General features: G+C 45.4%; 1 protein-coding gene across 3 annotated transcripts in view; it reads right to left on the reverse strand.

The window, feature by feature from the left end:
* The window catches only part of CALCRL (calcitonin receptor like receptor), a 91,416-nt gene that overhangs the window by 11,397 nt on the left and 67,149 nt on the right, over positions 1-12,870 (reverse strand). For all 3 annotated transcript variants that reach the window (XR_013839656.1, XM_079980118.1, XM_079980119.1), the window contains 6 exons: positions 11,499-11,590; positions 10,748-10,874; positions 9,617-9,770; positions 1,836-1,896; positions 1,648-1,714; positions 305-523 (listed from right to left, as the gene is read on the reverse strand). Coding sequence is in view for 2 of the 3 variants with exons in the window: in XM_079980118.1 (XP_079836244.1) it covers positions 305-523; positions 1,648-1,714; positions 1,836-1,896; positions 9,617-9,770; positions 10,748-10,874; positions 11,499-11,590 (720 nt within the window). In the remaining variant the exon portion in view is untranslated. The remainder of the gene's footprint in view (positions 1-304; positions 524-1,647; positions 1,715-1,835; positions 1,897-9,616; positions 9,771-10,747; positions 10,875-11,498; positions 11,591-12,870) is intronic.

Genomic DNA, 12,870 nt, shown 5'->3' on the forward strand with positions numbered 1-12,870 from the left:
CTTTGATGTGCTTTTGAACTGCTAGGTTGGCAGGAGCTGGGGCCGAGCAATGGGAGCTCACCCCCATTGCAGGGATTCGAACCACCAACCTTCAGATCAGCAAGCCCAAGGCTCAGTGGTTTACACCACAGTGCCACCCTATCATGAGTGCTTAAACAAAACCAAAAATTGGAATGCATCTGACAAGGCTCGCAAGGGGCATTTGGATCAGTTATTGATCATCACGAGCACATCACTCCTTTTTTATTTTCTTTTTTGACATTCCTGTACCCCCAAGTGCAAACTCCACATGCAGATTTGATACCTGATAGTGTATAAGGATATGCATCACATAGTCATAAATCTCTTCGGCAATAGGGCCCACGGGCCGCCAGGGAAACAGTACAAATTCGATGCCCAGAAGTGGCACTAAAATGAGGGTGGCTCTGACGGCCTTCATGTAGAGATTGGATTCTGCTTGGTGGGTGACCTTTAGCTTGGTGATCAGCACTCGCACAATGTTCAAGAGGAAAAAAAGATTCACCTACAAGGGAAGCAGAAGGACAGTGTTAACATGGATAAATTTTGTCATACGGTATCGACACACTTGTTTTGGGTGAGGCTCCATAACTCACTGTGAAAATCCTATTGGATTGCGGGCAATTCCATGGCAGAACAATCGCAGCATGCACAGCTCTGCCAGTTTATGGAAGCCAGGGCAGGATTGTGGCAGTAGTGGTAGGGAATTTTCCAATTTTGGGGGGCATTTCAGGGGAAATGGAAGATTATTGGCTACTTTAGTAGACACACACACAAGCTGTTGGTGGAACACAGCGAGCAGAACATCTATGTTGATGGAGATTTCTGGGTACACATAGGCCTCTGGTGGCGTAAGTATAATTCTGCCTGAGGATGATAGAATCATAGGCCTGTAGAGCTGGAAGGGACCCCAAGGGTCATCTAGTCCAACCCCCTGAAATGCAGGACTCTGAGCGAAAGCATCCATGACAGATGGCCATCCAACCTCTGCTTAAGAACCTCCATGGAAGGAGAGTCCACCACTTCCCAAGGGTGCCTCTGTTCCACTGTTGATCTTCCCCTCTTGCACCTGTGCTGACAGCCAGCCTCAAAGCAGCTGCAGAATTGCAGTCTAATAAGTATTTTTTTAAAAAATAAAAACTATTTGGCAATTAAAATTGCAGTGAATATCAAAATAAATTATTTGATGAAATATAAAAGCAGGCCATTTTGCACCCACTGTCCAGAACAATGAAACTTTTCAGCAAGTATTCTTCTTAGAGAGAATCTAGTTAGCAGAAATATAATAACTAACAACACACACACACACACACACACACACACACAAACACACGGTGCGTGTGGATCATCACTACCAAAAACCCCAAACTCAGGCAAGAAGTTGGACTGTAAACCTATGGGGAGAAGGAATATTGTCTCCATCTATCTAAACATGTTCATCTTGCCAGATTTATGTGTCCCAAGGGACAGATGAAGAAGGGCAAATTCAGCACCCGGGACTCAGGCTGCCAACCCCTGCTTTAAGGCCTACTCCCTTTTAAGTAGGAAATCATGCTGGTCCTCATGAAAGCCAAGACATAAAACCAGGATTATTAAAAAAATAAAATACAATATTTTAAAAATTCATACCAACAGAGCAGCGCAAATAGGACCATGGACGATGTACAATAGATTAGTCTCTGAACTGATCCAGCAGCTGCAAGGGAGAAGAAGAAATCAGAATTAGGGAAGAAGAAGAAGAATCTGTCTTCTCACTCAAAAGAGGCACTCTTGAGATTTGTTCCAAAGATAGAAGGCTGAATTGCGTTTTGACTTACTTGTCGTTGTAATATAGGATCCTTGCTACAGCATGGATGCAGGCCGGAATGAGCGGGAATCCTGCAAAGAGAAAATGGGATCTTCGTTACTAAGAAAAAGAAGCAGCAAGGATTCCTCTGCTGCCACAGGAATAAGGGCCGCTGGGAGGTCACCATCTCCCCTGAAGAAGGTTGTGGTCAACGGAAGTCCAGGCTGGCCCAAGCCATTGGCCAGAGAATGAGATCATCCTCATTTCCCTTCTTGTCAAAAAGACCTCAGGTTTAACTGCCAGACAGCAAAACTGAGAGGAAGCAGACGTTCGCCAGAGGAAAGACAACAGGAACAAGAGCGGCTGGGTTAGTATAGAACTTCCATCCAAACCAAGTGCACATAAAAGGGGAAATCATCCCAGTGCTATTTGCCTGGAAAAAGAGGTGCTGGAACTTGCCATGAACACCTCCCTCATCCTCTTAGAATGAACACCTGAGAGGTGCCAGAACCAAGATCCGGCTGAAAAAAAGCCCTGCATCACCCTAGCATAGCTGTCAACTTACAGATTTGAAAATAAGGGACCAGCAGCCTTGAAAATAAGGGATCAGCAGCCAAAATAAGGGATTTTCATAGCACAGGTAGGTTCAACTTCTGAGCCCTCCGAGCCAAAGGCAGAAAGCAAAGCCAGCAGCCAAACGAAGCCTCAAGTGGTGGTTCCCACAGTGCAGCAACCCGGCAAAGGGGATGCAGCAAGGTAAACCACCCTCTGCTGGGAAGCGCTGCACAAAGGCGAGTCCCCAGGCAACACGGCACAAGGCATGCAAGCTCCACCCCCCAGTCGTTCTTAGACTCCTTATTGGGTGAGCAACACAGTTGGAGCCTCCCTCCTCCCTGGCCGGCAGGGAGGGAGGGAGATCTGCTGCTTCCTTTGAAACCCGGGAAATTTAAGGGACAGCAGCGGGACACGGTGCTGGGATAAGGGAGTTTCCCACCAAATAAGGGACGGTTGACAGCTATGCACCCTAGCTCTGCATGAAAATGAATGACTTCTTAGCAACTGGGGATCGAGGATTCTGTTCACATTTAAAGGTGAGCCTACCAAATCTGAACTCTCCGAAGCCATACACAAACAGAAACACTGGAGGGAGCACCAAACTCTGTGTGGGCAAACTACCTGTCCCTATTTTGAATTCCAGCTCAACTAGGGGCTCTGGCTATAACCTGAAGACTACCTGATCTTCCGTTCCCAGATCTTTACCATGAGGATAATAGTGTATTATTCCTCAAAACAAGACAGAAGTTTGTTTGGCAGATAGGAGCACGCGCCCGAGTCAAGTGATGTCACGCCGTAATTCACCTTGATGTTCTTCCGTGCCAGCGGAATCAACATTAAAAAAATTAAAATAATCATGTACAAACTTGAACTTCCTTGAACAAAATGTCCCGAAACACCCTAAAAACAAATTTATTGTGAGACAAGATTCCGTAGATTAGTGCCCACTTGATCAGATGCAGGAAGAAGTCTAGATATGTGACCATCTGGCAAAAGCAGCCTCTATCCCATGAAAACACATCCCCCAATAAATCTGTTAATCTTTAAGGTGTCACAGGACTCTTTGTTGTTTTTGCTCCGCAGTTGCCCGTCTGGAATTCTTCAAGAGAACCGCAAAGCAATTTCTGTTTGGGAAATGAAAAGATGTTGTTTGTTCAAGCTCCAGTTTTGGCACAACCGATTCTTTTATTTAATAAACCTCACTTGATTGAATAAGCCTGTTTAAGTTACTTGGTAACTCAAATGTGATCTTAGCCTGAATATGGCCAGAAGGGTAGATTGAAAATTCAATTGCTAAGCCCATGAATTTCCCCAGATTTCACATGCAGTTAGGCAAACTTTTAAGTGCTTTGCTGGAGTGGAGCCCATGAAAGAAAAGCACGGACAAACTTTCTTCCTCAGTGTTTATGGATTTGTTTTGTTTTGTTTACCCAAAACAAAAGAAAACTAATTACAAATGGGCTGGCACCAAGTTTTGCTACCCCTGCAATGATGGAAAGGGTGAATTGTAAGCGCTGCATCAATGAAGCCTCCTTAAAGGTAAAGGTAAAGGTAAAGGGACCCCTGACGATTAGGTCTGGTTGTGGCCAACTCTGAGGTTGCGGTGCTCATCTCGCTTTATTGGCCGAGGGAGCTAGCGTACAGCTTCCGGGTCATGTGGCCAGCATGACTAAGCCACTTCTGGCGAACCAGAGCAGCGCACAGAAACGCCATTTACCTTCCTGCTGGAGCGGTACCTATTTATCTACTTGCACTTTGACGTGCTTTCAAACTGCTAGGTGGGCAGGAGCAGGGACCGAGCAACGGGAGCTCACTCTGTCGCGGGGATTCGAACCGCCAACCTTCTGATTGGCAAGTCCTAGGCTCCGTGGTTTAACCCACAGCACCACCCGCGTCCCTTGAAGCATCCTTACACAGATATAAAAACCACCTGTGAAAATGCTTTAAAAAAAATGTTTTTAAAAATACATTGAATTTCCATAGCTCACTTTCGCCATCTAGTGTCACTTTTGTATATTGCACTTTACAACACACTTAAAACCTTTTATTTGCAGCTGTGCAGCTGAGTCCCCAAATTCTGAACTAGCTATTTAGACTTAGCTTGCAGTTCCCTTCTAATCAGTAAAACGAATCTATAATGCCAATGTAAGGTGAGAGACATGTTTATAAATGAAGAATGATTTAAAATTAAACCATTTATGTTAACACTGACACCTTCTCGACGATAAATCAAACTCCGGTTGATCCCTGTGGAGTCTAATTAAAAGTGACTCATTATAATGTCTGTGTATCTGAGCCTGCCTCAATCAAAACTGTCAGGGATGTCTATGTTAAATAGTTATTAAAAGCTTTAAAATTAAAATAAGGCACATGGTTCTGAAAAACACAAAAATAGATTTTTGGAAGCTACCCACCATGCTGTGCCACGTACTTTAAAAGAGATGCTCCAAACCATTATTTATCATATTCAGATTATCTTTAGCATTTGGCCTGGGGTAGGACCTTGAGTTTGTTCCTTTGACCAAGGTGACATTTTTGTCCATGGGAAAAAGGCTCACAGCAGGATTGTATGATAATCTCAGAGGATACTCTGATACTCTTTCTGAAGGGCTGTGATGGTACATAATGGAACCCTCATCCGATTCCTCGCAGCCTCGGGCCTTAAAGGTGCAGAAAGTCATTTAAGAATGAAGACCAAAAGATCCAGCTTAGAGCAAGCCACGTTCTCACTCTGGGGCAGGAGTGAGGGTGTCAGATGGCTCTGCTCAACCTACAGATAACCCAGCCGTCACTGCTATTAAATCTCATGATCTGGAAATGGCTTCCGAAGGAGCCGTGTTTTTATTAACTCACAAACTTATAATTAAAAAATATATAGCAAGGTAGAGTACAGCATGTAAGGGTGGAATCAACAAACGATCCATAGAAACATATATAAATATCAATAAATACCGAATAGTTAAAAGGGAGAAAAGCATGTCATAAAGCAGAACTTTCCAAACCACACATTAGTGTGTTGGCTCTGTTGTAAACAAAATTTTTCCCCTTTTCCCCTTATGGGGTATCCAAAAGCCCATATAGAGTCCTTACGTAGGTTCCCTATTGGTAGGAGAAAATAACAGAGGCCAGCCAGAGAATATTGAGGAGCAAAGCAGCTAGTAAGCCTGATCTTTATTGATCTGTTGCAACAGGGTGCTCCCCTCACACTCAGGAATGGAGGAGGAACTCAGAACAAGTGTGCGCCTGCCCTTATATAGACAATTTAAATCCTCTCCCTGGAGTCAAAGACCACCCCCAGAAACATCATACCTACATCACAGAAAGGGCGGTCTACAGCGGAAATCTGAGTGCTTTGTTTACCTCCTGTCTGCCAGGTTACCTGTTTAATGGTCACTTGCTTGGATTGCCTGGGGAGCCTGGCCAGTCTTTTGTAATGATAAATACTTAGTTCCTGGGCCAGGTCACAGGCTCACACCCTATTCATATCTTAAATGTGCCCTTAAGACAGGATTTGTGAGGAAAGAGACAATGGGGAGGTTTCCCACTTTGACCTTGCAGAGAAATAATTGAGGTCAATTTGTTCAATACTTTTTTCTGTGGGGGTTTCAGACATGTGGTTTATATATTTATGTACATGTTTGCTCGGTACATTAATGAACATTTATTACATATCTAAGACCTTAAAATTCTTAACACAGCTCTACTGGGAAGGTGCATTGCATGAACACTCCCCGTGCTCCCCCTGAGGCTGGAAAGGGGTTAGTTTAACCTCCGGTATGCTAGTCAAATTGAATTGCTGTGTCGTGAAAAGCGTGTAGCCAACATGAAAAGTTTGGAAAGCTCTGTCGTAAAGGCTTGTCTAAACACCCCCCCCCCCAGCGGAAAGATGGGGGGATAGTTCCTGTTGAATCTCTCCAGAGGCAGGAAGTTCCACAGGTCAGAGTCTGACACACTAAAAGCCAGATCCCAAGTGAAGAATAACCAAACCTGCTAGAGTGCAGCAATGATGCAGTTTTGAGCAAGAGGTGTTTGCTTAGTTTGTCTGTGTGAACAGCAGATAAAAGGTGGAACACCCTGGGAGATTAAAAAGCAATGGAAGCTGTTGTGGTCCATAAGAAAAATAAAAATAAACTAAAATTCAAAGAAGGAGGGGCATAAGCAATTAGTACACTACGGGCCACTGAGTCACCGAAAGAGCTCATGTGATAGGACCAGGAGCCATCTTAAATCCAAGTTGAATTTGGCTCTTTTTGTGGATCAAGTTCCCCAGTGTTTATGCTCACAGGGATAAGGCAGTTCACATGGGTCTAATTTTTCTTTAAACAGAAAAGTCCAAAAAGCTAACTGGATTAACTTCAGAAATTTCAGCCTACAGTCTTCAATACTGTTCTCCGCATCAGGTTTTTCATCTCAATATTTTTTTATTTTTTTTTTTGCTTTCCTCTGAGAACAAAGCAGGTCAAGAGGAACTGCTGGAAAAATAGAAGTTGGTTCGACCTCCTACCATAGGAATGGCGAGACTTCTTTGAAAACAAACACTCATTCCTGTATAAACACCTCGGAGATCAGAAACAATGAATAATTACCCCTGAATGCCTTTTCACAATAGAAGACTATTTTTTCTCCACAAAAGAGGAGCTGTTTCCTGATTAGGCTAAATGTGCATTGTCTTTTTTAGCCAAGATAAAGATGGCTGCCTAAATGCCACGGCAAAGGTTTCTTTGCCAAACTAAAACAAAGGGGCAAAGAAGACTGACATTCTAAGTTGACTCTGGTTTTATTTCTTAGCTATGAGAGCAAAGCAGAAAGGCCACCAACTTCCTCTCTTTGAACACAGAGCTGGTGCGCAGATTGCCATATTTCAAAAAGTAAAAACCAGGACACCCCGAAAGTTTGACTCGCCTAAGATCCAGGACAAAGCGCCACCTTTCGGAAATTCCCCCTGGACCTCAATTCCACGTTTGAAATCCCAGCCATGTCCTGGATGAGAGACTTGTTGCCACTGTCCCTTCCTCTGCCAAACACTTCTTCCCGATCCATTACTGATATTTCTCCCATAATAATAATAATTTATTATTTATACTCCGCCCATCTGGCTGAGTTTCCCCAGCCACTCTGGGCGGCTCCCAATCAAGTGTTACAAACAGTACAGCATTAAATATTAAAAACTTCCCTGAACAGGGCTGCCTTCAGATGTCTTTTAAAGATGGGATAGCTGCATATTTCCTTCACATCTGAAGGGAGGGCGTTCCACAGGGCGGGCGCCACTACCGAGAAGGCCCTCTGTCTGGTTCCCTGTAACCTCACTTCTTGCAATGAGGGAACTGCCAGAAGGCCTTCGGCGCTGGATCTCAGTGTGTGGGCTGAACGATGGAGGTGGAGACTCTCCTTCAGGTATACTGGGCTGAGGCCGTTTAGGGCTTTAAAGGTCAGCACCAACACTTTGAATTGTGCTCGGAAACATACTGGGAGCCAATGCAGATCTCTCAGGACCGGTGTTATGTGGTCCCGGCGGCCACTCCCAGTCACCAGTCTAGCTGCCGCATTCTGGATTAATTGCAGTTTCCGGGTCACCCTCAAAGGTAGCCCCACGTAGAGCGCATTGCAGTAGTCCAAGCGGGAGATAACTAGAGCATGCAGCACTCTGGCGAGACAGTCTGCTGGCAGGTAGGGTCTCAGCCTGCGTACCAGGTGGAGCTGGTAGACAGCCGCCCTGGACACAGAATTAACCTGCGCCTCCATGGACAGCTGTGAGTCCAAAATGACTCCCAGGCTTCACACCTCTTCCAACTCCTGCTCCCATTCTCCCCCACCCACTGTGCACTCCATGCAAACCCTCTGAATTAGAGATCCCTCCTCAGAGAGAGGAATTATGTACAAGTTTACCCTTAGGGAACCTCCACTGCTTTGCTACGACACCCGCAAATTACAATGTAAAGTGACAAAACTGTTCAAAGGTGAATGGCAACAGCATTGGGACTGAGTCCCTTATGTGGTTATATAATTTGTATTTAATAAATCCCTCCCCTGGGGGATTTCCTCTGGGTTTGTTTGTTTTTTACATTGCTTTTAGGATTCGTTCCTTACTGATTTATTGTGGCCTCCAATGGACCACACATTTATTTTTATTATGACTAGCCATTTTAAAATGAGGAATATATGAGGAAAAAAGATGTCAAAATTAAACTAAAATTTGCAGGAGCCACTGAGTGGTTGTGGTGCAGGCTCTCCTAAGGTGACCTCAATTCACTTAGAGCAGAGCTTTTCCAAACTTTTTAGACAGGCATAATTTTGTGACACAGCGATTCAGTTTTGTTAGCAAACCAGAGGTTAAACTATCCCCTTTATGACTCCTGTTATGTTTGTAATTGTGTAAATCTTGTCATGTTGTGAGCCACATGAGCATAATTGCAACTATGGAAAGGCAGCATATTGCCCAGTCCCTGACAGTTAGGGAGTTGGGAGGAACTGGAACAGATGGCATTAGATGGGCCAACCAAATAGTAGATAGCAGGAGCAGCAAAAGGCCAGCCAGCCAGCCATTTGGAGGTGGCCTCGTCAGGGCCGTCTTACCAATAGAGGCTAGTGGTGCGGGGCGCCAGGGCGCCAAGTTCTGGAGGGCACCAGGCGAGCGTCCGGGGAACACGGAACGAGCGCGCTGAGTGAGCGAGGGTGCGTGCATCGCTCCCACCAAGCGTCAGCTCAGTTTCCCCCCCTTTAGCCTGTAGGCGCTGAATTCTGCGGGGTGCCAGAAGGCTAAAAGGGAAAAAACCCGAGCTGTCGCTCAGTGGGAGTGACGTACGCGCCCTCGCTCGCTTGGCACAGGCCTGCTTGCTCTGTGTGCTGCCTGCCGTGGCCACCATGGCATGAAGCAGCCAGCTGCCACGTTCAGCCTCCGCCTCTTCCCCGCCGGAGGAGCCACCCTCCAGCTGCTGCCTGCCTCCTCCAGCCCTAAAAAAAGGTCGACAACTGTGGGAAAGGGGGAAGGGGGTGGGGCGCCGGAGGGACCTTTGCACCACAGCACCGGATATGCTTACGACTACCCTGGGCCTCATGTTTGGTGGATGGGAGGGTGTTGGGCACACAATCTGTCATCTGTCTCAATCCGTGGCCTGAACCATGTGCTTCAGGACAGGCTTGCTTCAACCATGGCATTGCAAATCTCTTAAATGAAAGCACCATTACGCTTGCGCTCTCCAGCAGATATTGGCACCTCTTTGGGATTTAAGAAGAAAAAGAAGGAGGAAAATAGCATACCCCATCCGAGAAGGTAATACCACAGTAAGTGCTGCTTTTCTGCAAATACAGCCACCACAATGAGCGTGTGCAGGTAAATGCCTTCGCAGAGCATCCAGAAGTAATTGCAGATCATTAAATAAAGGTGGAAGAACTGAGCCACTTTGCATGTGATCTACAGGGAAAAAACACCACCAGAATGATGTCAAATCATTTGGAAAGTAGAAACAACCAAATAAGAATTGTTTTGGGCATTGATTTTAATGTGAAGAAAAAGATTTTAATTCTCCGAACTGCCATGTTTTGAAATAGATACATTTGTAACTTCCAAGTGTCAATGCTATAGGCCTGGGTGCTAAAATAGCTAAAATAAACTTGCAAAAGGAACGTTTCCTATTGTGTCCTGTTGCCAAGCAGCCATCTATGCTCTCCAACGATTTGAAAGGTCAGGAGGCCCCAGGAAGGATAGGGGCAGGGACGAGGTGGCAATGAGGTTGGCATGGTGGAAACGCGCTGGCATGAGCACCGGATTGATTCTGCTGGTACTTTAGCACTGCACCAACCTGGCCATTTCTAGTCTCCATCCTGGTATGCAGCAGTGACCCAGTTGGAGCGAGGTCAGGTATAATAATAATAATAATAATAATAATAATAATAATAACAATAATTTAATTTAATTTATTATTTATACCCTACCCATCTGGCTGGGTCCCCCCAGCCACTCTGGGTGGCTTCCAACAAAAGACAATAACCTATTAAACATTAAAAGCTTCCCTAAACAGGGCTGCCTTCAGATGTCTTCTAAAAGTCTGGTAGTTGTTTTTCTCTTTGACATCTGGTGGGAGGGCATTCCACAGGGCGGGCGCCACTACCAAGAAGGCCCTCTGCCTGGTTCCCTGTAACTTGGCTTCTCGCAGCAAGGGAACCACCAGAAGGCCCTCGGCACTGGACCTCAGTGTCCGGGCAGAACAACAGAATAAAAAGGTAAAGCAGAATAGCCCTTCCTTGCCCTCCATCTAATCTGTAGGTATCAAATTTGCCATCTAATTACTTCTGATGGAAAAAGACTCACTTGCAGTGCCTATCAGACTTTTGAGACTGGAAGGCTGCTACTTATGAAACAGTAAAACAACCAAAGGCCTGCCCACTTACTGGATTAGCTTTAACCAGCTGTTGGTTGTTGGCAACTCCTGTGAGAGAAATGACTGTAACGATGGAGTTGAAAACAAAAGAGAAGAAGAGATTTTTATGCAAAGTGATCCTCTGGCAACTCAGGCTCCTGAAAGGAAACATAGACAAGAGGAAATTAATGTGGATGGTCAAGAGATTTGCAACAGTAGCTGGAATACAGTAAACCAAGAAAGGAGCAAGCATTTTGCCTGTGCAAAATGTAGTACAAGCAACCAAACTAGGAAGCTTCCAGTTAACCACCGTTTCCTGTTTCATCCAAGTCGGGAAACTATGGCTACTGCACTTCACCACAAGCCATGGCATTAAAACAATTTCAGACCATGGTTTAAGTTCCTGGTTTGTTTTGATACGGATAACCATAGTTTCCTGGCTAGGCTAAAATACGAAACTATGGCTTCCTGGTTTCGTTGCTTAGGCTATGAAGGGAGGAGCAATCAAGCTGTATGGGCAGGGAAGAGATTCATTCATATTTTGGCTTACTGAGCTGAGAAATGAATGTTCAAACATGGTCGATGTAAATTACCGTTAAATGTGAATGCATCAGTAAAAATTAAAAAATGACAGTCGTCATTGCCAATAGTTGTTCAAAATAATTTTAGATGTGAGAAATGGAATGATTTATATGTCATGGAGATTTATTAGTGTTTGTTTCCATAATAATAAAACTATACAAAGTCAGGGAAGAGCAAAATATAAACAGAATCATACTTACTTAAAATAGGCGAATATGCCAAGGGAAATCAAAAGTGAAACTATTGAAAGGCTATGACCAATGATAGTGAGATAATACAAATTCAGAGCTGTCTGCAATAAAACACAGAGAAGAAGTTGAAACCACAAAGCCCATGAACTAAATAGGTACAAAGCATTCCAAGGTAACACGACTAGTACAAAATAGGATATTAGCAATAGTTCATCTCACTACTGTGACTGTCTACACCAGGGACAGGGAATCTGTGGTCTCTCAGGAGTTGTAGGATACAATTCCCATCATCCCCGACCAGACTGGCTGGTTTCCAGCAATATCCAGAGGCCACAGTTTTCCCATTCCTGGCCTACACGTTTAGAGTCCTAAAACCAGCTTCCATGGTTGGGCTATCTGAATCACCATTAGGCAGGGAAGGTTCAGTGGTGGCCTCGCGTCTTTAGATATCCCCCTCCAAGCACCTCATTTGCCTCCCTCATTTCAGGGAGGAACCCTACACATGCCTATTCAGAAGGTCCATTGAATTCTGTGCTGCTTACTCACAAATAAGAATGGTAGCTGTTATGTACTGAGTTGAATAGGATCCAAAATGCAGCTGTCTGATTGGTCCTAGAACAATAGGATTCAGAATGCAGCAGTCTGATTGGTCCTAGAACAATAGGATCCAGAATGCAGCAGTCTGATTGGTCCTAGAACAATAGGATCCAGAATGCAGCAGTCTTATTGGTCCATAGGAGCCACCCAATCCAGCTCCAGGTGGAAGTGAATCCGCAACCTGATTGGCCTACAGGAGAATCCCGGAATTAGCCAATCATGTGGGGCCCATTGTGTAAATAATGTATATAAAGCAGACATTCTGGGGGAACTTCCATTCCTCCTCACTACTATGAGCTTAATAAAGAGCATGAAATCCACTCTTGGCTCCGAGTATATTTCAGTAGCCTTAAGCCCAGTGGTGTACCGTGGTGGGAAATGACCCGGGGTGCAAATTTCTGAGAGGGTGCAACAGGTGCCCTCACAACAGGCTTCCTCATCAAGGCCGGGGCCATTGGCCAGGACTTTGGGGCTGGGCGCAGCAGAGCCTGGCTTCTCTTCATGGCTGGAGAAGGGATGCCTGCCTGCGCCCCCCCCCCCCCTGGGCCGAGAGGGAGGGAGGAAGAGCAAGGCAAGAAAGCACTGCCAGAGACATATGCATTGCCTAGAGCGCCTCACCGCAAGCACAGAAAGGTGAGCACTCCTAGCGGCACTCCTAGCTTTGTGTTTCTCTGCCTTATCTCTGCTGCCAGGTTGGGGCTAGTTTTAGAGCTAAGACTCCGTGGATTAGACACTGGCCAGCGAAGGGACTGACCGCTGCCCCACCCCGGGTGCCAGCAACCCA

This window comes from Podarcis cretensis, assembly GCF_951804945.1.
Source record: "Podarcis cretensis genome assembly, chromosome: 1".
Classification (NCBI taxonomy): Eukaryota; Metazoa; Chordata; class Lepidosauria; order Squamata; family Lacertidae; genus Podarcis; species Podarcis cretensis.